This window comes from Ascidiella aspersa, chromosome 2 (assembly GCF_963924565.1).
Source record: "Ascidiella aspersa chromosome 2, kaAscAspe10.2, whole genome shotgun sequence".
Classification (NCBI taxonomy): domain Eukaryota; kingdom Metazoa; phylum Chordata; class Ascidiacea; order Phlebobranchia; family Ascidiidae; genus Ascidiella; species Ascidiella aspersa.
The window spans coordinates 36,977,134-37,002,805 of record NC_139448.1 but is presented as its reverse complement, the minus strand read 5'-3'; the positions used below and the strand labels follow the sequence as shown (position 1 = coordinate 37,002,805).

Genomic DNA, 25,672 nt, shown 5'->3' with positions numbered 1-25,672 from the left:
GGCCTACATCAACCGTTGCATGGGTGTTTTTTGTTGGAACGCGTCCCCGCCAGCACTGCCTATAGTTGCCACACAGTCTTGAACGGTGACGGTTCTCTGTTAAACAGAACGAAAAATCAACACAACGAAATGCGATTATGACGTCATACATGGCCATGGCAGACGGGCATTTACAGCATAACATTAACAGAACTCAAGATATTCGTAACTTAGCACAAACAATATTAATCCTAATTAAATGGCTTTTTACTTTTATATTGACGACAAGGAAATATAGCCACAATAAATGTACGTACCAACTTGTTAGGGATCCAGGATTAACTTGGATATAATCAGTCACGGCTAGGTTTCAATTGCAATTTAAAGTTTGTAATCAATTACTAAACAAACAATAAACGTAATATTATTAACTTCTTACAAATTCTAAGCTTAATACGACTTGTCAATACAACTAACTAGTACAGAAAAACCCAATTTACAGTTAGCAACTAAAAGTTAAGAACTTGCGCCATGTGCTTTTTGCTAGCAACATTTGAGAAACTAGATGAGAAAAACCGAAACATTGTGACGTCATCAACATAGAAATTAAACAACGTTTCTCGCTGTAACATTCCCGGCCCCGATGTGCGTATCCGAACTAGAGCACATCTTAACCCAATTACTAAACAGCGAGAACAACAAGGAACAGGCGTATTTACAATTTACATAGCAACGCAGAAATCGCGACGTTACGCAGCGGAAATGAGGCACAATTTAGCAATTGGCCTTTTAAGTGTCCCATTTTTGGTTTTCACCAACACACTCCGAACCGATCCCTTTTTGTCGGGATAGGTTTCCACGACTCTCCCAGAGAGCCATTGGCCCCGCGGAACCGAGTTGTCCGCAAGGAGAACGAGATCATCGCGCACGAAGTTGCGCTCCTGGACAGTCCATTTTTGCCGCATTTGCAATGTCGGTAAGTACTCGGCAACCCATCTCAGCCAGAATTGATTTGCCAGGTATTGCACCTGGCGCCATCGCCGCCTCACGTAGTTGTCCTTCTCATCGAAGACGCCTGGAGGCAGCGTATCGCAGCGACCGAGCAACACCAAATGATTCGGCGTTAGCGGCTCGTCGCTTTCCGGATCCATCGTGACTGGTGTAAGCGGGCGCGAGTTTAGAATCGCTTCTACTTCCACCAAAAACGTGTTGAGAGTCTCATCACCAGGCTGTTGGCCAGCCATCAAAACATTCAGAATCTTGCGCACTGAGCGAATTTGCCTTTCCCAGACACCGCCCATGTGACTGGCGGCGGGCGGGTTGAATGCCCATTCGACGTTGCTCTGTCGCAGATTGTCAATTATCTGGGATTGATTCCAGTCCTGCAATGATTTGCGGAGAACGCGCTCGGCCCCCACGAAGTTGGTTCCGTTGTCGCTAAAAATCTTTTTGGGTTTACCTCGGCGACCGATAAATCTGCGAAGCGCGTCAATAAACGAGTCAGTTGTCATTGAGTGTGCGATCTCAATATGAACCGCACGTATCGTTAAGCAAGTAAACAAGCACCCGTAGCGTTTGACTTCGCTACGGCCTTGTTTAACCATGAGCGGACCAAAATAGTCGACGCCCACAAATGAAAATGGCGGATGGTGAGGCGTAATACGCTCACGCGGTAAATCGGCCATCTTCTGTTGTCCGCTGGGCGCATTTCGTCGGCGGCAGAAAATGCATTTTCCAAGCACTCGTCGTACAGCAACTCCTCCGCGAACGACCCAATATCTTTGGCGCAGCAAGTTCCATGTTAGGCCCATGCCAGAGTGGCGAACTGTTTGATGGTGATCCTCAATAATCAAGTCCGTTACGTGGTGTTTGTGTGGCAGTATCACAGGATGCTTCAGATCGTATGACACCGGAGCGTAATTAAGGCGCCCCCCAACGCGCAAAACGCCTTCGACCAACATCGGGTTCAGTTTTTGCAAGGTCATTTTCTTTAGCGCGCGCTTACCAGCGCCGCGCTCCTTTTGACACTGTGACAAAACCCGGATTTCTTCTGGGAAGTTTTGTTTTTGCACGTACTTGATCACTGCGCGTTCGGCAGTCTTAAGTTCAGGTACAGTCAACAATGATGCAAACTTCGATTTCTTATTTCGTATGTAATTTACGAAACGCAGCAACCAAGCTACAGCCTTTTTCAACCTCGTCCATGACGAGTAACGATGTAGCAGCGTATCTAAACAGTTGGGATTGTGTGAAACGAAGTGGACTTTCACATCTGACGGTGGCTTCTTCACAAATTCGTCAGGTAGTTCATCGGCGTATAGCGGACTAGACGGCCACTGGGTTTCATCCTGATACAGAAACGGCGGACCTTTGAACCAGCGGTCTCTTTCCATGAGGGCCTTAACACTCAACCCCCGGGACGCGTCATCGGCTGGATTGAGCTTTGTTGGCACGTGTCTCCATTGCAATGCATCCGAACCCTCGTCTATCTTCGTGAGCCGATTCGCTACAAAGGTAGGGAAACGCTTCGTTTTGTTGTTGATGCACCGCAAAACTGACGTTGAGTCGGTCCAAAACACAGACTTTTGAATTTTCAGATTCAATTCCTTTCGTAAAACCTGGTCCATTTTCACAGCAAGAGTAGCTGCAGTCAACTCCAGCCTCGGTATTGAAACGGTTTTCAGTGGAGCTAGGCGTGCTTTAGCGAACAGAATAGTGCAGTGTACTCTTTCTTCGTAGTCAACGACTCTTAAATACGACACTGTTCCATAACCGTATGATGAAGCATCCGCGAAATGGTGTAAGTCGTAGCACTTAATTGTTTCGACGTCGTTTGGTTTCAAACATCTGGGAATTTGTACGCTGGATAAATTTGGCAACTCAGAGACCCACTGGTGCCACGCACTAGCAATGTCGTCCGGCACTTCTTCGTCCCATCCCAGCTTTTGCTTACACAGCTCTTGCAGCAGCATTCTGGCCTGCAACACCACAGGTGCCACAAATCCCATAGGATCAAACAGGGAACTGGTAACAGACAATATACCCCTTCTCGTGACAGGTTTTTGCTTTAAATTAACGTCAAACTGGAAGGCATCAGACCGAAAATTCCAGCTTACTCCAAGTACTCTTTCCACTTCGGCGTTCAACGGAAACGACGACTTAGCTGTGTCGCCTACTGGAACGGCGTCCAAAATCTCTTCGCAATTGCTTAACCATTTTCGTAAATTAAAACCACCGCGCTGAAGCAATTCGCGTAGTTCTTTGATTAGTTTTGTTGCCTCATTAGGAGTTGCAACAGACTTTAGGCAGTCGTCGACATAGAAGTTTTCATGGACTGTTGCAACAGTTTCAGGGGCGAAATCCTTGCTATTATCGTCTGCGGTCCGTCGAAGACAGAAACTAGCGCAGCATGGCGACGACGTTGCGCCAAACAAGTGAACCAACATTTGGTAGTCAACAGGCTCTTTAGTCGTATCGCCGTCTGGCCACCAAACAAACCGTAAGCAGTTGATGTCCACTGGATCGACCCTCACTTGGTGGAACATCGCTTCTACGTCAGCAACTAATGCAATTTTCTCTTGGCGGAATCTTAGCAGCACACCTACGAGGCCGTTCATTAAATCGGGTCCTTGTAGCAGTTGATCATTCAATGACGTGTTGCGGTACTTTGCAGCGCAATCGAACACTACCCTCACCTTTCCCGGTTTTTGCGGATGGAGAACGGGGTGATGCGGCAGGTACCATACTTGGTCATTCACGGGCTCCTCATCGACACGACGAGCGTAGCCATTGCGCACATACGCTTCGATTGTCTCCTTGTATTTCCTGCAAAGGGAGTCTTCTTTGCTCAAACGGCGCTTTAGGTATCCTAGTCTTTGCATCGCTTGTATGCGGTTGTTCGGCAGGTTCGGTGAGCCTGCGCGCCATGGCAACCGCAACTGGTAGTGACGGTCCTTCAGTTTCACCGAGTCATTCATCAGCTTGAGAGCGTACTTGTCGTCCTTAGACATCCCTACGCCGGGAATCAAACTGGAATCCTTGAACTCCGTTTCCCACATCTTCTTGACTTGCTCGTGCAGCAAATCGCATGACAAATTTACGTGGTTGACTTTAACGTGATGCACACCGAGATCACTGGACTGAGACGAAGCGGGACCAAACAGTGACCAACCGAGCACCGTCTTTATAGCGCTTGGCTCACCTCGTTTCCCTCTTCGGTCCTCTTCGACCCAAAACACCTCGGGCACGTCTAAACCAATTAGAAGTAGCACTTCGTCGTTAGATGCTTTCGCAAATTCTATCCCCTTTAAGTGTGACCATTTTTTATCGCATCTGTTGGGCGCAACAGGTAGACTTTCAACTGTAATCACACAAGGCAAATTGACAGTATTTTCTCCGTCTATGGACTTGACGGCTAGCTTGACGACTGCACCGTCCTTTGACATAGACCTTCCGTTTACAGTAGAAAGCGAGTACTCGATTTCCTCGCCGTTTATTTCAAGTAGCTCGAGAAGACGCCTGTCGCACATCGTGGAGTTAGAACCAGAGTCCACAAAGGCATACGTCTCGGTCTCGTGCCCATTATTGCCTACTACTTTTACAGGAACAATATTCATATACACCCGTTGACCAACCTGTGGACGTACTGACGCCTTGGCGGCACACGATGTTGAAGTGACAGCCGGCTTTTCACCGTCTTCCCTTGGCGGTTCTACTGGCCTCTGGTTCTGATTGTTCCTCGGTGGAAAGCTGGCGTTTTTGATGTAATCGCGATGCAAGAGCGTGTGGTGCTTGCGACGACATCCTTCCACTGAGCATGAACCCTCCTTATTACAACCTCTTGCAATGTGACCTCGACAAAAACAGTTGTCACAAAGCCTTGCTCGTCGCAATACATTTAGGCGTTCATTCAATGGCATTCGTTTAAAGTCGTAGCAACGTACTAACTCATGTGCGCGATTACATACAGGACAGTAGTCACCTGGCTTTCCCATTCGACCAGGTTGTCTCTCACCCAGTTTTGTGGTGGTGACGCTGGTGGCGTGTGCCGTCGCTCGAAGAGCTCTCGTCTGGGGCTTCACTGCGGCGCTTCTCTGTGGAGCATGCTCTCTTTTTTCACTCATCATTCTACTAAACAGCGTGTGCGAAATCGACGCTTCATTCTGCACAAATTCCACTAAATGCCGAAACTGCGGCTCGGTACCGCCAAGCTCGATTTTTCCGGCGTGTCTTTTCCATCGTTGCTGCATGCTAAATGGCAAACGTTTAGCAATACTGAGCAAATGTTCGAAGTTATTTATGTCAGCAAAGTAACCTAAATGAGACAGTGTCACATTACATTCCTCCAAATTACGTGCAAGCTTCTGTAACCCATCAATATCGTCAGGCTTCAAACTTGGACCAACTGTTAATCGTTCAACGTAGGTACGGGCAATGATAAATGGGCGACCATAATTATCGTGTAACACTTGTCGGGCCTTTTTGTACCCAGTACTAGCATCGAGTACAGAACAGAACGATATTAAGCGTTTAGCTTCGCCGGTGCAAAACTGTATAAGGTAGCTTAATTTCTTTCCATCAGTCATGGCGCGACTGGCGATATGTTCGTCAAAGGTCGTAATAAATCGTGTATATTGTAGAGGATTTCCATCAAAATTTAACAAGTCTGGCTTTGGCAAATCCATACCATCTTGGAGAAGAGAAGCAAAATGCATAAATTCACTAACCTGCGGCTTCTGTTCAGCCGTACTGGTAGACACAGGGTTAGGCGACGCTTGGCATATACCCTGAGGACGCGACAGTTCCTCCCAACTTGCTTGTGGTTCTCGTTGCGATGGCACGACGTTATTTGACTCCGGACTTGTTTTTACAGGAACTCCCATATCAGCTTCCACTTGGGAGCACGGGGAAACATCTGTCGCAAATCGGACGGTATCCCGATGACGAGACACGTGTGAACCTGTGACCGATCGCGCCTCCCAAATATCGGCTTCAACCGTCGCGACTTGCAGCTCGTGGTCTGCCCTTAGGAGTTCAAGTTGTCTTTCTTTTCCTTTTTTCAGTTGCTCGAGTTCATCTTCCCTTTGTCGTTTCATTTGTTCAAGTTCAGCTTCTCTTTTCTGCTCTTCCTCCAACTGCTTTCTTCTAAGCGCTGCCTTTTCTTTGCGAACAGCAGCTTCAGTGCGTTTGGTGCTAGACCTGGAACTAGCATGGGACATATGCGTTGTGGGCCTAGATGACCTTGAAGAATGACTGTGGTTAGACTTGTGACTGTGCACCTCCTCTCTATCTTTAACTTTAGAAAACCACTGCTTAATACGCTCGTCAAATTCTTCTTTTCCACTCTTCATGCTGGACAGTTCTTTCTTAGCGCATTCTTTATGTTTCTTATTTTTTGTGGCATTAACATAAGCGTAATGTGATTCCAGATACTCTTCGTACAACTCAGCAATTAACGACAGCTTTTTGTTTAACTGGTCTTCCTTATTAAAGTCAACCATTAATTCCTCGGCTTCTTTGTACGATAAATTAAGCTGCTTGACGATTTCATTAAGCGTTGCCTTATTTACAACCATGTTGAAACAGTCAATTAAACTTCAATGTTCTCACGTTAGTCCTCCAGAAAAGTTGAGAACTTCAATGTTCTCACGTTAGTCCTCCAGAAAAGTTGAGAACTTCAATGTTCTCACGTTAGTCCTCCAGAAAAGTTGAGAACTTCAATGTTCTCACGTTAGTCCTCCAGAAAAGTTGAGAACTTCATTGTAACGGTCGTGGCTGCACCTAAGCGACCTATGTAGCCTGGCCTACATCAACCGTTGCATGGGTGTTTTTTGTTGGAACGCGTCCCCGCCAGCACTGCCTATAGTTGCCACACAGTCTTGAACGGTGACGGTTCTCTGTTAAACAGAACGAAAAATCAACACAACGAAATGCGATTATGACGTCATACATGGCTATGGCAGACGGGCATTTACAGCATAACATTAACAGAACTCAAGATATTCGTAACTTAGCACAAACAATATTAATCCTAATTAAATGGCTTTTTACTTTTATATTGACGACAAGGAAATATAGCCACAATAAATGTACGTACCAACTTGTTAGGGATCCAGGATTAACTTGGATATAATCAGTCACGGCTAGGTTTCAATTGCAATTTAAAGTTTGTAATCAATTACTAAACAAACAATAAACGTAATATTATTAACTTCTTACAAATTCTAAGCTTAATACGACTTGTCAATACAACTAACTAGTACAGAAAAACCCAATTTACAGTTAGCAACTAAAAGTTAAGAACTTGCGCCATGTGCTTTTTGCTAGCAACATTTGAGAAACTAGATGAGAAAAACCGAAACATTGTGACGTCATCAACATAGAAATTAAACAACGTTTCTCGCTGTAACAATTAGTGTCATTTTACCAACTATGCCACGAAGTTACTACCACCTGCTATGTATGGCATGTCTCTGATACGCGTTGATTTCGAAGTCGATATTGACGACCCACTGAACGTAAAAAATATATAAAAGTATATTTATTATTTCGTTTTTTACCGTAATAATAAACTTACACCCCTATTTTAAGTTTTTACATAATTAACTTAACGTGAATACAATACTACTATAGCCAACTTCTTGAAAGGTCGCCTTTGAATAAACGTAGCCTTCTACAAATACTTTATTTTTGTTACGATCATGCAATACATAAATAAATAAACATGCCCAACCTTATAATGAAAAACCGAAGTAAAGTAAAATATTTAAAAAAATCGCATTAAAAGTTATCGGGTGCTGTATACTGTATTGGTTTGCATCTGTATTTACTCACAAAATAAACGAATTTTGACTTGTAAAATTGTGCAGACATTCTGTTACTTGAAAAACGGCATTCAGGTCATTTTTTAGATGCCTTACTGCTTAAGTTCAGCAAACTACTAAAACACCTACATCGCAAACCTCGTTATGCTACGTTTATAATTTCCGGCAATTGGTAATCTGATAAAAAAAGCATATCAGAAATGTAGGCAGTAACATCAGCGTGTTAAAGTCTAGAAAGTAGTTCTCAAATTTGGGTTTGATGAACGAGGAGATACGTTAGGTAATTTTAATGGCTCAGTTTGGTATAATTTAAATTCATTGACTGATAAATCGTATTGGGCAAATCACGTTTTTTATTGAGTTTTGATGATATCATTTGAGAACTTGTTTAGTAAACGTGAGTATAAAGTTTCAACGTTTATTTTTTTTAAACTGATGTGGATCCATATCATTTCAAGGGTGCAAAAGTGTCCGCGAGGTGAAAAGTTGCACAATCAGTGACCTTTATAACAAGGGTAGTAAATCTTCCAAGAATTACTCATAAATAGTTAGGGTAACATGTCTTACAAGAGTTTATGAGTCAATTGATCTGCGATGTGGGTTTCAATTGAACACCAGTCAAAACACGACAAAAGTTAGATATCTGAATAAAGTGTGCGCATATTTTTGAGCACATAGTGATGCTTATATCCCCGTCTCGAATCCCGAATGAATATTAGCCACGTTTTATCTGTTGCTTGATCGTTGAGGTTTAGGTCAAAATGAGGCGTTTTAAATCATAGTAAGTCAAGTCCCGTTTGAATCATTAGTATCCTATGTCAAATAAGTAAATGCGACTTTTTTTGACAAAGTCGTATAAATCGCTAGAATATGTTTAATGAATTAATAATATATATCACTTTTCGGCTGCATGAAGTAGTAAAACTTTTTAAACAGTAATTGGTAAGTTATCAGAACAAAAACACAAATGAAGTGATTAGAAAGAAACATTTTATTGAACAAATGCGGAAAATGAAACGAAGTATGCTCGTGATATTTATTACAATGAAGAAATAATCGTCAGCTGAAGAAGAAATGGTTTAAAAAGGAGGTAGGAAAATCCCCCCGAAAAAACGAAAGGAAAAGGGTAATAAAAAGAGCATTTTTATTCAAAAAGCTTTAATCTGAAAAAAAAAGCGAAATAATTAAAAACTTTATGCAAAATTGAAAATGGACGAGGAAATAACGACAACGATATGCAGCATACTGCAAGGAATGGTTTAAACGTGATGGTTATAAGACTATTTCAAGATAGAACAATGGCCCCCTTCATAAATTTACTCAAATGGATTGGAATGAAACGGAATGAGTTTCCAGTAGGCTGAAGTATTTGGACTTGAAATGACAAGTCTCCACTCTTTTGCTTCAAAGTTATAAGCAGAGATGCACGCACTCGAATCCTGAGAACTGGACAAATATTTTAAACATCAGTCAACTCACAAATATTGAAACAGGAAACCATTGGTAAAACAATTATGCATAACGTAAAGTTTGTTATGCAACGTTTATAAAAATTAAAACTATATTACGTAGTAAGAATGTCAAAGCCCATACTGCAGTACGTCTTCAAGGAGGCTTATTGAAATCAGTCAGCCTGGTCAGGATTGTAGTGCAAGCAAGGCTAGGATGAAAAAACAACTAGCCTGCGGTGAGGTTCGAACCCATGACCTCGGTCATACTGGGATCGTTGCTTTACCTAAGTCGAGAAACAACCATGCGGCAATGCTTGCCACATTCTGTCGGTAAAACTAGCCTGTGGTGAGGTTCGAACTCACGACCTCCGGCCAAACCGGAACCGTCGCTTTTATCTGAGGAGCTACACGGGCTTCAAAGGGAGCAAGTCAAGAAACAACCATAGCACTGTTGCCTGCTGCAACCTGTTTGTATAACTAGCCTGAGGTGAGGTTCGAACTCACGACGTCCGATCATACCGGGACCGTCGCTGTACCAAATGAGCTACATAGGCTCAGCCACTGTGGTCCAAAATTTTCTTAATTTTCATAAACCACGTTTGTAGTCCAAAAAGGTTGTTTATGCCAAATATTAACACATACCTTTCATATGATACGACGATCTGTCCGTGAGCAGCACAAGCATCACGGAACTCACCAATATTTATGATCTCACTCTCATCTTTTGATTCACCAGATACAGGGTCATATTTCCAGATTGAAAGCTGTTCGCCTACTGAATAAGCAAGTATTAGCGATTTGTTCGTTGGGTTTCAGACCTGAGACTTACATGCTAATTTGATGTGCCAAGGAGTTTTTATTTATCTGTCTTCTCTTTACGGAACTCAGACTTGTAACATACACAATTATCATGGTTGTTTTTTGGGGGGACACTTTAATATTTTGCGCTAAGTTGCCAAAACTGTTTACAGTGATAACCTACAACAGAGTTCTTTTTGTTTGATAAAATCCCATAATAATTTGTCTTAATATAATTGGTTCAGCCAACTCACAGAACAATCTACTTGGCACAGGTCTACATAGAAAATTTTATAAGACAAAGGTCTGACCATTCTAAAACTAATAGAATGCCTGTTAGTCTATTGAAAATACATGATCGTTACAACTGCAACACTTCACACACATACAATATTGTTAAACTACCAAAGTATAACCAACACAGATATGATTACAGCTAGGGATGTTTGATAATAGCGGATTGGATAAGATATGGTAGTTTAGATACTTATCCAATACTAGGGTGGTATCAGTGCCGATTCCTATCTATATTACATTAAAATATAAGTTTGAGATGATTTGGGGCTTAACACAGCAATTTAAAGTAAATTCGTCAACAATTAGAAACAACTGGAAGTAACTACATTTCTTAAATTTAAAGCAAAGTTTGGCCTACAGACCTGGAAAAACTCATTTCAATAGATCAATTCAATTTTGTCACGTTTATAACCAAATTCGTAACCCGATTTTCAGAGTTTTTGCCAAGTCACTCCTTGTTGCCATCCCCATCCATAGAAAAAAGGCCTGAGTCATTTTATGCACAAGCAAGTGGGAAATTACCTAAAAATGACTTAAGCTAACAAGGAGTGACTGAATCAAAAACTTTGAAAATTAGTAAAAAATGACTCAGGCAATTGGTTATGAGCGTGACAATATTTTTTCTTGTTTGAACAAAATATTGGTATCAAATCTGAGCACGATATTTTTGTCCAAAATATCGAACATCAGCATCCGAATAAAATGTCAAATATCGGACATCCTTAGTTAAAACTACAAATCTCAATGTCACCACTCAAATGTCTTACTTTTACACAATGCGTACAACTGATCCTCCATTGCCACAAGCTTTACACAACCTTTTGGTAGTTGATACATTACTGTTGATGTTTCAGTAACAGGGTCATATTTTTCACATGTCAGGAGTACAAAACACCTGTAATGAGAGTCAGCAGAAAAAAATTTTGCGGTTTGCATTTAAGATTAATTGCAGTTTTGTGAGATCATCTTTAAAATTCCCAAGCCCCCTTAAATGAAGATCTTTAATACACCCCTGACAACCATGCAATAGTTTATACTAAGACCATGGTCAGAGTTAATTTATTATATTAACAGTATATATTTATATCAATATATATTGGTACCTTGGCAAACTGTGAGATCAATGGGCAATTTTTTAGTTTTTGGTATTTTAGTCCAATTTTCTTCCTCTTGTTCAATTTCAATTTTCTCTGGAACATTACTTACAGTATATGTATCAACATCTGCAACAAATCCTCCGAAAACAAAGATTGTGTCTAAGTGAAAATTAACAAAACAATATAATCTCCAGAAAATAACAAATCATAAATAAACAAACTAAGCTTACCATTCAAAACAGCTACCCCGGCTTCACGGCGTTTAATATTTAAAGTAGGTTGTTTCTCCCAACCCTTCTTTGGGCATCTTAAGTCCATTCTTCGTACAGAGCCTGTCCTGCTTTTCGCATCCCTGATAAATCCACCGACCATATACAAGTAGTTCTTGTAAATGGCAAAGCTGGCTTGTTTCCGTGGTTTCTTTAATATCTACAGCACGACAGAAAGTTAACAGGGAAAGCATAACAAATGTTATTTTTGAACCCACTGCAATCTCGTTTTGAATAGCCGCATGTAGGTCCAACATTATTAGGACTGTTGAATTTTCATTCATAATCAAAATGCTGTATTCTGCACCTGTTTAAAAAGGTTTAATTTGTTAGATATCACTAAAATATACTAAATTAAATGCAACTATAAATTATTGGTACATAAGATAAGGAAAGTCATTGACTGAGGATCATTACACCACAGTTTACCCATAGTTTATATAGCAACATAAAAGTAATCTAGGCTACTTACGAGGTCCATGTAAATGACTCAAGTGTTTTGCCATTCGCAGTAGACATTCCTGAAATGACTGAACCAGACTCTTAAAAAGTTAAGGGTTAAATTAATTTGAACGATTTGTCAAATAATTATTTTCTTCAATAATTTTTTTAACACAAATTTTTGTAAAATTACCTCGCTAGCCAATTCAAAGCAAAAAAATGAAGGGCTAAGAAATCTAAAATCCAATAAATCAAGAAATTGTGGAAATAAATGTTTTCTTTCTTTTAAATCATGTTTCACCCAAGACACTATTAATTGAAAAGCTCTTTCATCCTGAATTTAAAAAAAATTAGTGATAATTAGTTTGGTATATTAACATTTATTACAATTAACTTTAAAAAAACAATTTACATCCTCTGATTTAGCTTCTAGAAATTCCTTGAATGTTGTCCTATCCATTGCATTAACACCCTGAACATCACTTAAACACTTAAAGTTTTGGGTAATAAATTGTTGGACAGACTTTTCCAGTGTTTCTATGCATAATCGTTTCCCGGTTTTCCAATATTGCACGGCGTTGTTGTAATCCAATGTTTCCAGAAGAAATGTGCAACAAAAATTGAGTAAATCTTTCCAGGAAAAGAGAAAATATTGTCATTATAAAACTATAAGCGTATACTTTTATTTAAATAACAGTTTAGATTAGACACTTGATAATTTAAAAAAATATGTCATTTAGTCAATATAGCACTGTAATTCTTCGACAGAATCAGTCAATCAATTAAACACATTCAGGAAAAACAACTAGTTAGTGGTGAGATTCAAACTCACGACCTCGCTCAAACTGGGGACCGTCAATCTTCCAACTGTGTTCCACAAGTTCAGACCGGAGCATGGCGAGAAACAACTGTAGCACTATTACTTGCATCTTATTAGTACAGTTAACTCCATATTGAAGGGACAGTTCCAAATGCCATGGTCGTTTCTCACCATAATTCCCTCTGAGTCTATGTAGCTCAGTTTGTAGAGCGATGGTCCCAATTTGGCCGGAGGTCGTGAGTTCGAACCTCACCACTGACCCAGATTGGAAATTTTGGATATTGCGCGGGGGAGATGTTTTGCAGCTGAAACAATACGCGGCTGAAAATAAAATTTCGACTTGAACTTGCGCGGCTGAAAATAAACCATCAGGCTACCGAAAGTTGTAAATTGCGAATTTATATTAAACTTACAGCGTTCATAGAATACTTGAATCACTGCGCAATTTTTGGTTGGTGTGCGGGCGCAGTGCGCAGGTAAATATTTAAAAAGTTGGATAGTATAGCATTTAATATGCAATTGTACTCTAAATTGCCGAATTTGACGTCACTAAAAACGTGACCGTTGTCCACTGATGCGTGACCAAATCGCCGAACTGTGCGTTTTTAGCATTTCGCAGGTGATTCTATATGATGCATTATATTATATACGTCTTATAAACTAGCTTTAAAAAATGTTATGCAACTTCAGTATGCGGCCCGCCAATTTTTAAACCTGGTGGTTGTATCCAGGGCTGGGGAGCCGGAGCCGGAGCTGGAGCCCGGAGCCCGGAGCTAAGCATTTTCTCTGGAGCCACCAGAGCCGGAGCCGGAGCCATTGTTATTATTTTTGTGGAGCCGGAGCCGGAGCCGGAGCCGGAGCCCGAGCCATTTTTATTATTTTTGTGGAGCTGGAGCCATTTTTCAATTTGTGGTGCTAAAGCTAAGAAATTATATTTTGTTCCATCTCCAACGTTAATTAGCCAAAAGCAATTTTTAAAACTTGCCATTGAATAAGTGACTGGTGGCACCGGAGCTGGAGCCGGAGTCATTGGGTGTGTGTTTGATGGCTCCGGAGCTGGAGCCGGAGCCAAAGGATTGAGTTTTACGACTCCGGAGCTGGAGCCGGAGCCATTTAATAATTGCCTGATGGCTCCGGAGCTGGAGCCGGAGCTAATGCTATTTTACGGTGGCTCCACAGCCCTGGTTACAATAGGCAAAAAATCCAGTGTTTTGGGAGGGTTTGCCACGTGTCCCTGTACATCCGCCCCTTTCTGCAGACTTGGACTTTTAAAAATTAGATTAGAATTAAAATGGGGGATTTTCAGTTTTTCAAAATTGGATTAGAATTAGAATTAGATCATTTTGAGTTTTTTCAACTTAGATTAGAATAACCGAATTCTTGAAAAAACGAATTTGAACCAGAATTACATTTCATTATTTACAATGAATTTCAGTAAATCGACAAGTATTTTGATAAGAATGCGAATGGTAAATATATATGTGCTAATTGTGATGCATTTGAGCATAGCATATAATTTTCAGACTGTGAAAATTGCGTTCTAACGCAACGTTCCAAGTTTGAATTCAAACTCTTGTTTTGACTAAGAGACTAAAAATGCCGTATAACAAAGTAGCATTTTTGGTAAAATCCGAATTAGAATACTACGAGATTTAGAGCGTCAAGCAAATTAGATTAGAATTAGAATTAGCCGCATTTTGCCCTACAATTCTTCGAATTAGACAATTAGAATTATCTAGTTGCCCAAGTCTGCTTGTCAGACGTATTGATTCACTAAACGAACAACAAAATATTAAACTCCACGCTTTATAGCAACCAGTCACCTGGCCCGAAAATAACCCATCAAATCATGTTATGAATGTTTTGATTCGACGAATAAACATAAGAGTATACAACGTTAGTAGAAGTGACAGCAATGATGTGAAATAACTCCAGTCGTGTTTGGAACATTTGGTTTCGCGCATTAAATTTAGTGTACAACGTTATTAGAAGGTTTGTGCGTTTTATCGAGTGTAGTCATTTAGAGTTTTCATTTTATATTTTGGGAAATTCTTTTTTCAAAGTTTAACTTTGGAACAGTTTTTTGTTTAAAATAAACAGATGTTCTATAAGGCAGTGGTTTTCAACCGCCGGTCCGCCTCCACTTTCCTGCCGGTCCGCCAAATATATTACAATTTTATTTCTCAATTGCAAAATTCAAGATGTTGAAGGCTTATTCATCAAATTTAGAACTTCGCCAGCTCCGCAATTTGCAGCATTGTCACGTTGTGGGGCACGAGTTTAATAGCTGAACTCCTGACTCTATAGTTTTAAGTTGACTTGAAGGTTGCGTGCGTATAACTCTTTAGCCAGCCACAATGCGTCTGGTGATTAATAATTGTATTATCTGATAAGCGAACACCCAGTTAAAAAAAAAGCGGTCTTAAACACACAAAACCCTGTGCGGACCGCATGAGAAAATGCAAGCCAGTAAGCACTTTACACTTTGGTGCGAGTAGACAATAAATCTGGGGCATAGGTCGATACAGGGTAAACTGCACCGTAAATACAAAAGCTCTTAGTCGGTAATTAGTCGTGCGCTCTACAACGTACCATAGAGAGATAATGGTCTACTTTCGACTTATTGTACGTCACAATGCTAAGTGTTTTGGTCAACTGTTTAAATGTAGGCTACATCTCGTTTAAGTGTTAAACTTTAAGACCAGTTGTATGTGAAAGCTAAGAAGGGTTTTAGTTGCATACTGTTGCGTCCGTATGCTAAAAAGATTAAGAACCACAGCTATAAGGTAAAATGTTTTAGACGACATGTTATGACGTAACTTTGTGACGTCATCTATACAAAAACGTTCATGCGTTTTGGTAAAACTTTAATTATTTTCCTTTCACCCCTGATATATGAAGCTAAAAGCATGTAAGTTGCTAAAACAGTAGAATCTTCCTAAAGCAGTATTCAATGTCGTTGCGTTTCTAACATAAAAAAATAGTGCGATATGTTTCCGACATACGTCAAAGCAAAACAATAAATTGCAACAGGATTCGCATTTTTGCAGCACCATCACAATGTATACAAACTTCAACTTACAATGATATAAAAAAAACTAAACAGAAAAATTTCAAACCTTTCAGGCATTTTAAAAAACATGTGCACAAAAAAAAGGTAATTTCAAAGTGGTTTTATATAGCACAGTGAATTATATGTAATCTATTCTTGTTAATAGTTAATGTGGTTGATATAATTGTGGTAATTGTTTTGTCTTAACAGGGACTTTAAAAACACTACTGATAGTTTGCGAACAAATACTATGACCATATTATACTTTGCGAGTTGAATTTCTATTTAAATTATAAATTTTGTTAGATAGTTAATGAAAGTAATAAGTTTTTAAGCCAAGTCATTTGCCCGAAAGTATTAGGTCAAGTAAAGCCATTTTTCCCAAATGGCTGAAAATTAAGTCAAGTCATTTAGAAACAGTGACTTAAGTGTACGTAAGTAAGTAAGTCATTACAACACTAGGAACTTTAATGATTGCAGAGCATGGAACTACATTCCTCAGAAAAGCTCACAGTCCAACATTTTACCTTCGTAGATCCGATAATATCGGGTCGAAGCCGATACCCGATGCCAACTTTTTGTAATTTAAAAAAAAATATTTTTATTACCAAAAAGTTATTTGTATTACCAACAGGCATACACGCAGGAACTTCAGACAAAAATACGAACCACCCATTATAAATTTATAACATTGAGACATTTACATATAGTTTGTCGTGTGTTAAGGGCGATTGTAAAAATTAGATTTCGGACATCCCTACTCGGAATGCAAACTCGCCAGAAAACCACAAAGCAACAAATCAAGCCACAATCTTTTTACCAGCTTTTGCCAACCTTCGCAACATCGCAATTTTGGTGACGTCGAACGCGGAAGCCTCGAACTTCCGGGTCGTTTTCCCAGGGGGGCTCTGTCGCAGCCTAGCGGGCTGAATGTTGGCCGACCAGGTGGAAACCTTGGAGTAGAAAAACCAGGCGCTGCGAATGACGATTTCCTGTTCGACCATTGACGTCACATCCGGCCTGTTGTTCCAACCGTGTTGCATCCAACATTTGCTGTAGCGACTGGACAAAAAATCCTCGATTTCTTGCCTTGGTGCTTTGAAACGAGGATTTACAAGTGAAAACGCCTTGTATATTCTCGCCTTGAATTGGTTGAGATCAGGCGGGACAGCAATATAAGCGCGACTCCAGTCCGTAATGTTGTTTCTTGTGAGTTCTTCAGCCACACCTTTTGCCACATCAAGAGCGATTACATTGTCAATGTGAGCGCAAATGTCCCGGATATATCTTGAGGTAATTTTTCCCAGACACCGCCCGCCCCAGTCCTTGTTGAAGCGCCAGTGTATCGCGAGAAAATCGTCGCCATCCAAAATTTTCGCGACAAAATCAGTTGCGGCTTCCCTTACGCACTTTGGAGCTCTTATGTTCTTCACAGCAGTCGTGTACAGTTCCAAGTCGGTGGAATTGTCAAAGGAGAAGTCGGTCGGGGGCGGAGGCAGGTGTTCGGCCCGTGGAAGTTTAATGTTGCGATAGGGCGACACAAAAACCGCGCACTTCTTTGTTGAGTTGTAGACGTCTCGTAGCGATTCCTGATCTGCTTCTACCCAGGGAAGCCAACCGAAGGCGAACTCTGCTAGAGGGTAGGTGGGTATGCTTGGAGCCAAGTATGGTGGTGCTCCCCATCTTAATCGTATGCTTGCCAACCCACGGCCTTTGTGTTTCGGTATTCGTCGAAGCTTCATTCCAGCACTAGCTTCAATCACGCCCAACTGGTATAAGGCAACCCTCATAGCCTATATGTAAAAAAATTAGGTTAGGAGCTCAGCATATCTCAGTCAGTTGAGCGAATGTCTCAGAATTTCCGGAGGTCGTAAGTTCGAACCTCACTGCAGGCTAGTTATTTTTCTGGCCTGCTTGAATCACTGATCGACAGATTAGGTGAGCCTACAATGGCTTTTGGTGTAGGATACGTGAGCCACAATCGTGGGTCAAAGAGCAGCTTTAGAGGAGATGGGTCACAGTTGTTAACGCACACATATATGTGGGCATGTTTCATTGGGTTAAGACGTAGTTAGAATATCAAAGCCCCTTCAGAAGCATGTATAATTTTAAACGTTTTAGAATAACTCAAACGTTTTTCGAAAATTAAAATTCTTATCTACTTATGAAGGGTGTTTGATATTCTTACTGTACCCAGGTACAACCTCCAACCAATACTTTGCGAAATTTGGACTGCCAAATACTCGGGGTCGCTCCGCGAGAAACTAAATTTAACCAAATTCTGGTATTTGCGCTATTTATTAAAACAACTCGGGTCCGAGTCCGCCAAAAAAATAAATTCGAGTCCGACTCCGGCTCTAACTACAGAGCTCTGAATTTCGGACCTTAAACGCTTTAATGCTTTACACAGAACGTAACGCTAACCTGAAAAGCAACATCGAAAGTTCCGTTGCAAATTCTTCGGAATTTGTCGACGGTGATCGTTGAAATAAATTGTCGTAGTGTTTGTACGTCGATTCTTTGGTATGGTGGAACCCAAGTCTGTCCGTTGCTTTTGTGTGAAGCGAAGCGTGGAAGTACCAAAGTCCTGTACGTCCCAGTTATTTGCAAGCGAAAACGAAAAAGTGACATAGGAGTAAAGAGTATCCTAGTTACATTGAAGTTTGCTGGCTCAATGATAATGTTGAAAGTTCCCAAGCCTTACAAGGATTTGACACTAACGTTGTTTTTTTGACATTGTGTGTTTATCGGTGGAAGAAGTGTTGTAAACATCCCATTTTAAAACGAATTAAGTCCCAGTCAAATCATTAGTAAAATAGTCCAAGTCCTTGTGGTACAACTGAAGATCTAAATTAATAAAATCGGTTCGTTTTAATTCGTTTCAACTAAAGTAAGTTGACCAAGTCAAGCCAGTCAGTTGAAACAAGGACAAAAGCGCTTAATTCATTGACTTGATTCATTACAACATTATTGGGAATACTTGACGTAAAGTAGACAAATTTGATGGATATCATTTATAATTCAAACAGCTTACTTTGACTAAAGCTTCTAGCAAACAAGTTGGCCTTGACTTGAATTATTATTTTTACTATTTTTTGTATATTTTAGTTTAGCTTATTTGCAATTGTCCTGACTTAAACTTAAGTCTATTTCCAAATACCTAAGCGTAGCAACACGCCTTTGGATTAAGTAATTTGCAGCTTCAATAAAAGGCAGGATCAAAAGTTGTTTTGCAAAACAAACTTGGCACATTGGTAAGATATTTTGCAAACAATCTTTTTTTTTGGTAAACTACATGCACGGATCTGCAGTGGGGTAATGACTTAAGTCTTTTGACCAAAATGACTTGACTTGACTTAAGTCTTTTCGACAAATGACTTGACTTGGACTTAAGTCATTATCTCAAATAACTTGGGATTAAATTAAGTGTTTTTCATTAAAATTTATTTTAAGTTTTGCACATTAAACACTTTAAGTGCTGTATATTGTGTTAGTTTTTTAGTTTAATTGTTGCTTATGATCGGACAATTTTACCAATTTCAATAGTTTAACAATTTACTTTTATGTCAATGACATGACTTGAAATTGACTTGCTCTCATAATGACTTGACTGGGACTTGACTTGGGCAAGCGATGACTTTGACTGGGACTTGACTTGTTATTTTCGCAAAAGACTTGACTTGGACTTAAACTATTTTTCAAATGACTTGACTGGGAATTAAGTTATTTCAAAATGACTTGTTTAGAACACTGCGGATCTGTAATGTAGTTTTGGTGCCAAAAAGGCCAAGTAAATCGACACCATCTTGATCAGTGGTTCTCAACCTTTTTTCTTTCGTGGCCCATTTACGCTGCAAAAATATTCTGTGGCCCAATAAAATTTTATATAAGAAAAAAATGTAAAATATATTTAGAACAAAATACAGCAGAACATATTTCAAAACAGATTATTTATTCAACCGTGCATTAGTGAGATACTTGCGGCTGAACAATAAATTTACATTCCTTTTTATTTCCTCCCCAAGCCATTATTCCAGTAAAATTAAATATAGTGACACAAATGAAACTAAATCTAGCTTTTTTAAATTGGTCTGTGGCCCACCTCAAATGTTCTGATGGCCCACTAATGAGTCATGGCCCACTGGTTGAGAACCTCTGATCTTGATAAAGAACTGCGTTAAATCTTTTATAAGTGAGGCGTGGAAATATTTCAGTCACATTAAACTGATGATGATACAAGCTCATTTTAATGCATCTGCATCAAGATAATATCGTTTTACTCGACGTCTTTGGCTTTGACATTAATTAATTATAAAGCTCCAAAATAATTGTTATAAAAAATCGTGTAATCAAAACATGATAACGGATTTTTTGCTCAACAACCTGAAAACTACGAATGATCATTCACCTGTTTAACCGAATCGCTAAATAGACCGACTGCCAAAATCCGTGGATCTGGTTGTTAGGACCATAAAGCAAGCCAGGGTACAGAAACCTGTCTGGATCAAGATATATCAGAGGGCGAATGACTTTACGGCATTGAAGTTTTTCTTTGGACCACGCAGAACAAACATCTTCGATCTTGTTAGCTAAAAATGACGCATTTTTAGCCGAAAACGACAAATTTCGTGCCAGAATTGCACTTGACACATTTGTCGGAGAAGTTGACGTTTGCGTGACGGCTGCGTCGGTGAAGCCCCGCATGTGAGAACCAAATGATTCCACCGAAATTCTTTCCTCATCCAAATTCACATCCAAGAGCAGAAGGAATCCAAACGTGCATATTCCCCCTACCACCAATCCACGGGCCTTGGAGAGGCAAACCAACTCTAACGCCATTCAAGAAGGAAAAGTTAACGCTAAGTTGGCGTGACTAAAATCAACGTACAAATATCGAATTAAAAGTTCATTAAATACGCCACAGTGTTGTAAACAAGTCGCTTTAAAATGACTCAAGTCCCAGTTAAGTCATTTGTAAAATACCAAACTTGAACTTTTGCAATTGAACTATGCAAGCAAAGTGTATTGGAACTGTTCAAAATACGCAATATTATTCAAGGAACTGTTCAAAATACGCAAATGTTATTCAATAGGATCCAAGTCAAGTTAAATATATAAAACACGTTTGATTTCTTCATATTTGTTTGTTGTTCTGTCTAATGCTTTATCTTCTAAGTGAAGGCTCCTCTATCGCATATGTTTATATATTAAACTTATTTCTCAAGCGAGATATTTATCTGCCTTTCTAGATTAATAAAACATCCAAGTTTTTCATTTACATTTAATCTACAATTCAAACCGTTTGCTTTGCTAAAAAGAAATAAAACATGTTTTAGTGTTAACTATCTGACCATTACATGCTTATTATTATACAGGTGTGCCAATTTCATTTTGTTAGATAACTTAATAAATTAAAACTTAAATGTTTATATTACTAAACATTAACCATATAGTTTTTGGAATATAAGGCGTAGTAACACAATAAAGCCAATGAACGGTCTAACTTGCACGCAATATCGACAATAAATGCTTCACTTTTTAGTCCATCAAAATCAACAGCTCGCCAACCTTCAGTAAATGCAAATTTGACCTGTTCTCACACTGTAGACTGTGCTGTTTGAAAATAATCGGTTTCTAACCGCTATAACAACCTTAGGCTACATTAGAAGCAGTAGATGCGTTGGCAAAACGTAAGACCTTCGCAACATGCACCTTTGCGATATATTTTGCTGTTCAAAGTACTTCGCGACATTTTACCACGCATGTTGAATCTTGTTGAAATTACGCCAAACCTGTCTTACCAAAAAAATAGGTTTATACAATATTTGTCGAAATGACTCAAGTTTCTGCACGTTTTGTCATTTTCACGTTGTTCTTTTTCCTTTTGATGACGCAAGTTGGTCTTTTGGCTCATTATTTTACGGAGCAACCCGCAGAAGACGATAAATGTAGAAAAATTTGTATTTTATTTAAGTAACACTTCGTTTTCAAACCAGCTCACTGCCTAATAAAGTTTAACAATAAACAAACAGGGGCGGTTGCGGGATCTTGTATTTTGCTCAACCATTCGCAGTTAAGCAATCCCGACAGCGTGCTGTTCTTGGTCGAGTCGTGCTCTGGAAATCTCAATACATTCCCTTGAGTCAAGGCAAAAAATGCGTTTTTTAGCTTTAAATTACTGTGAGAAAACAAGTGACGTATATACAGCAGTAGCGAGATTATTTTGGCATTTGACTTGTAAGTCATTTACACTTAAGTTAAAGTGCACTTAGGTTTGGGAAGAAAATGCTTGACCTATGTAATTTGAACAAACGACTTGACTTGTTTTTTTGTTCATACAAATTTCATTATAATTTTATGTGTTTTAACTACAAATATTTTCAAAATAAATGCGTTATATGCAATATAGTAAATTTATCTATTTAAACTGTTTAATATAAATTTTTGATGCCGATTACTTATTGTCTTTGCTATTGACGTGCAATGATTTAGGACTGAAACGTGACTTACTAATTGTTGCAAATGAGCCATGTTATAAATAACTAAAATAAATGAGCCATCTTATAAATTAGTTTCGGAATAACTTGTTCACAGCACTAGCTTTTATCCAATCAGTAACCCCGGCACACAAGCTCATTGGACAGCTTAAAAATTCCGAACGACAAAGTAACCCGAAATAACAAACCTTTAAAATAAATAAATCCAATCGACTAACTTCCTGTGGCGAACTACACAACGCCGTCGCATTTTGCTGTTTTTTGCATGTTTTGAATATGCCCCACTCCAAAGACGACCGTAATATCACTCACAACAAATGGCGTATTAACATTCGTTTTCTTGATATTTGCATTATATTGCTATAAAAAAAAAATCTGCATCAATTAGAATACCGCATTTAACTGATCAATTATTATAGGCTATGTATTTCAAAAGCAGGATTGTTGTTGTTCTTGTGATTCAGTCTGTCCATTGTTCATTCAACAATGACGTCACACAGGCACGTTTGAAGACAAACAAGCGTCAAGATTTTTAAAACGCACGCTGCTTGTTGCAACTGCTGATCAACGTAAAGTGATTATTTTTATCGCAGTCTAAACGAAAAATGCTCTACTTTAAACACGAATGAAGTTGTTTATATAATGCATAAAAGCTCATGTAAAAAAAATCCATGGCCTCAAACCTTTAATTCCGGGCTGTTTCACAACCTTTTTTGGCTTGCGGCACCCTACAGAAATTATAAATAGTTCGGGGCACCCTTGCTCGTATTTTTGCTGAGTGGTTAACTGTAACGTTACAATAAACGAGATTAAAACAGCACATTAACTGTGCAACAAGGTTAGTAAAACCGTTGTAATTATTTTGGCACATTTAAAAAGCTTACCAATAGAGCAAAAATTGGAATCCTAGAGAACTTGAAATATCTCTCCGCACCCTTGAGCGTTAAAAATGGCACGCGAGAGTACCGCGGCACCCCGGCTGAGGACAACCGCTTTAAGTAGTGGTCGGCAAACTCTTGGCAGCGCACCAAATGTATGCTATTAGTCATTTTTGGTGGGTCGCAAGCTATTGTTTTATATGTTACATTTTTATGTGAATGTTGGCCGCGTTATAGCCGTACACTCATTGCACTTTGTTTTAAAAGTTGTTATGGCTAGGAATTTTTGTCTTGATTTACCGCACCTAACATTCTGATCCATTGAGTTAAATAACGAAATTTCCATAGCCAGACGTCAAGGCGCGGATTGAAGATTTCTGTTTGGGGATGAGGGACATGAAATGTTTTTCAGACATAACGCCTCAAAGTTACGTCAAAACGTGACGTCACAGTGTTATATCTTAACATAACGCCATCAAAAGTAACCTTAAGAACACCACACATTTAGTGTATTTTGTTAAAGTTCAAGGTTCCAGAGCTGTTACTTTAAATACAAAAGCTACCTTAGAGAGATGTAGTTTTCATTTTCGATGGTGCGATGAGATGCAGGACGCTCTTTGGCTAAGTTTGTTTTCCAAAGTAGGGTTAGACGTACTGGGGAAAAAATGTCAGACTCGCGCGAAGCGCTATAAGGTTTTGCATTTCCGTATAGTTACAAATTGTATCAGTGCCTTCTGGCATATTAAAATCTTATTGCTTTTGTTGTTGTATCAACGTTATGTGCTAATAATAAAAATTGAATTGAATAGCCTGGCTTGCATAAATATGCTTTAATCAACTGACTCAGTTAGTCTGTTGAAGATTTATTATGTACTATAATATGTAAGCCGTTATCGTTGATCAAACAACCACTTCAGAAGAGCTATATCACAGTTGTTGTTCACCTATGTGTATGCATCTTTTAAAATGCAAATATTCCATGCTTTGTTCAATATTTTCAAAATATAGTCCAATCTAAAACTAATTAAGTTTTCATTAAAACACTTTTAATTGACATGTTTACCACTTTTATGAGCTAACCTTTCAACAAAAAATAATTTGCTGCATTCAGTACATCATCCACATTTTCACGATTTATTGTGATTTTTCCAGTGTAGGCGAAATTTAATATTTGTTCAAATGTTTCAGAGTTTACCGCAGAAATTTCAATCACATCTGGATACTTTTCTTGCATCTAATTTTGAAAATATTTTAAAAAAGATACCCAAAAAAGTTTATTTGGCAACTTACCTCAGAGAAGAATAGCCTGTTAAAGTATTCTGATAAATTTGCAAGAATATTTTTGTGCGCGTGAAAATCCTTTCCATCACATTTCAATAGAATGTCACAAGTTTCGTCGCCATTTAGCCTTTGTCTGTAGAGGAAAACTTTCTTATTTTTCATTATTTTTTGCAATATTACAGTTATAAAGCTTCTTACTTGTTAAGCTTTTTCATTAAGTCACTGAAATGACCAGAATCAAAGTTTTGTTCCATCATTAAACTACAATTTCAACCATAAAGAAGCTCATCATTATTATAAATTACGACAACCCACTCAAGTTGTAATGCTACAACGCACTCAAGTTGTAATGCTACAACGCACTCAAGTTGTAATGCTACATTTTTTTCGTGAGGTCGCTAACATACTTTCCATAATCACCATTTAAATCTAGCACATTTACACTTATGCATAAATTCAAGTTTGAAATCTATTAACAAATGCCCCTAACAAAATCAAGCTGGGAGAAAGTTCATTTTGCTTCAAAACATGATTTTATTGACGATCGGTTATGAATATGAATATTGGTTATCTTTGAATTAAAACCTTATCCCCCATATCAGTGGCATCTTTCTTAATTTAGTTTTTTTTTTGATATTAATAAAATATAGAACTTTCTATTGTGATGGCAATCTTTTTTAAATGCTGCATAAATATATTTATTTCGCCGGTAAAATAATAGGACGAGATTTTGTAAGTTATGTAAAACTCTTAGTTTTTAACAAACAGGGCCGTATCAAGAAAACCGGAAGTGATCCCGATTTTTTAAATTAGGGAAATTTCCCCATTATGAATAATGACGTCATAAAATAGTGGTGGTAATGACGCCATAAAAAGGAAAACACTAATCGGAAGCTGTTCAACCAATGAAAGTCCAACGAATGTAGACTTTTTGACGTTAAGCAAACACGCGCGTTGCAACATTCCTGCCGGTGCCAACCGCGGAAACC

General features: G+C 39.0%; 4 protein-coding genes across 5 annotated transcripts; all 4 read right to left on the bottom strand.

Moving 5' to 3' along the window:
• Positions 1–200: 200 nt before the first annotated feature.
• LOC146165573 (uncharacterized) lies at positions 201–5,089 on the bottom strand. The gene is made up of 2 exons (XM_083380973.1): positions 4,341–5,089; positions 201–4,199 (listed from the first exon to the last, which is right to left on the bottom strand). The coding sequence occupies exons 1-2, from the start codon at positions 4,971–4,973 to the stop codon at positions 729–731; spliced, it is 4,104 nt and encodes a 1,367-aa protein (XP_083237099.1). The 5' UTR covers positions 4,974–5,089; the 3' UTR covers positions 201–728.
• A 66-nt stretch (positions 5,090–5,155) lies between these two features.
• LOC146165572 (uncharacterized) lies at positions 5,156–6,554 on the bottom strand. The gene is made up of 2 exons (XM_083380971.1): positions 5,333–6,554; positions 5,156–5,229 (listed from the first exon to the last, which is right to left on the bottom strand). Exons 1-2 carry the CDS (start codon positions 6,552–6,554, stop codon positions 5,156–5,158), a joined length of 1,296 nt encoding a protein of 431 aa, XP_083237097.1.
• A 2,501-nt stretch (positions 6,555–9,055) lies between these two features.
• Positions 9,056–11,225, bottom strand: LOC146165571 (uncharacterized). 2 transcript variants are annotated; one of them, XM_083383214.1, is made up of 3 exons: positions 11,116–11,225; positions 9,896–10,028; positions 9,056–9,248 (listed from the first exon to the last, which is right to left on the bottom strand). In XM_083383214.1, the coding sequence occupies exons 1-3, from the start codon at positions 11,183–11,185 to the stop codon at positions 9,119–9,121; spliced, it is 333 nt and encodes a 110-aa protein (XP_083239340.1). In that variant the 5' UTR covers positions 11,186–11,225; the 3' UTR covers positions 9,056–9,118. The 2 variants fall into 2 exon arrangements, with proteins under 2 accessions (XP_083239340.1, XP_083239341.1); XM_083383215.1 differs by having other exon boundaries at positions 9,896–10,025.
• A 953-nt stretch (positions 11,226–12,178) lies between these two features.
• LOC146165570 (kelch-like protein 21) lies at positions 12,179–25,187 on the bottom strand. Its single transcript, XM_083380970.1, has 6 exons — positions 24,882–25,187; positions 24,693–24,816; positions 24,483–24,636; positions 12,568–12,785; positions 12,349–12,489; positions 12,179–12,256 (listed from the first exon to the last, which is right to left on the bottom strand). Exons 1-6 carry the CDS (start codon positions 24,938–24,940, stop codon positions 12,179–12,181), a joined length of 774 nt encoding a protein of 257 aa, XP_083237096.1. The 5' UTR covers positions 24,941–25,187.
• Between the last annotated feature and the right edge of the window lie 485 nt (positions 25,188–25,672).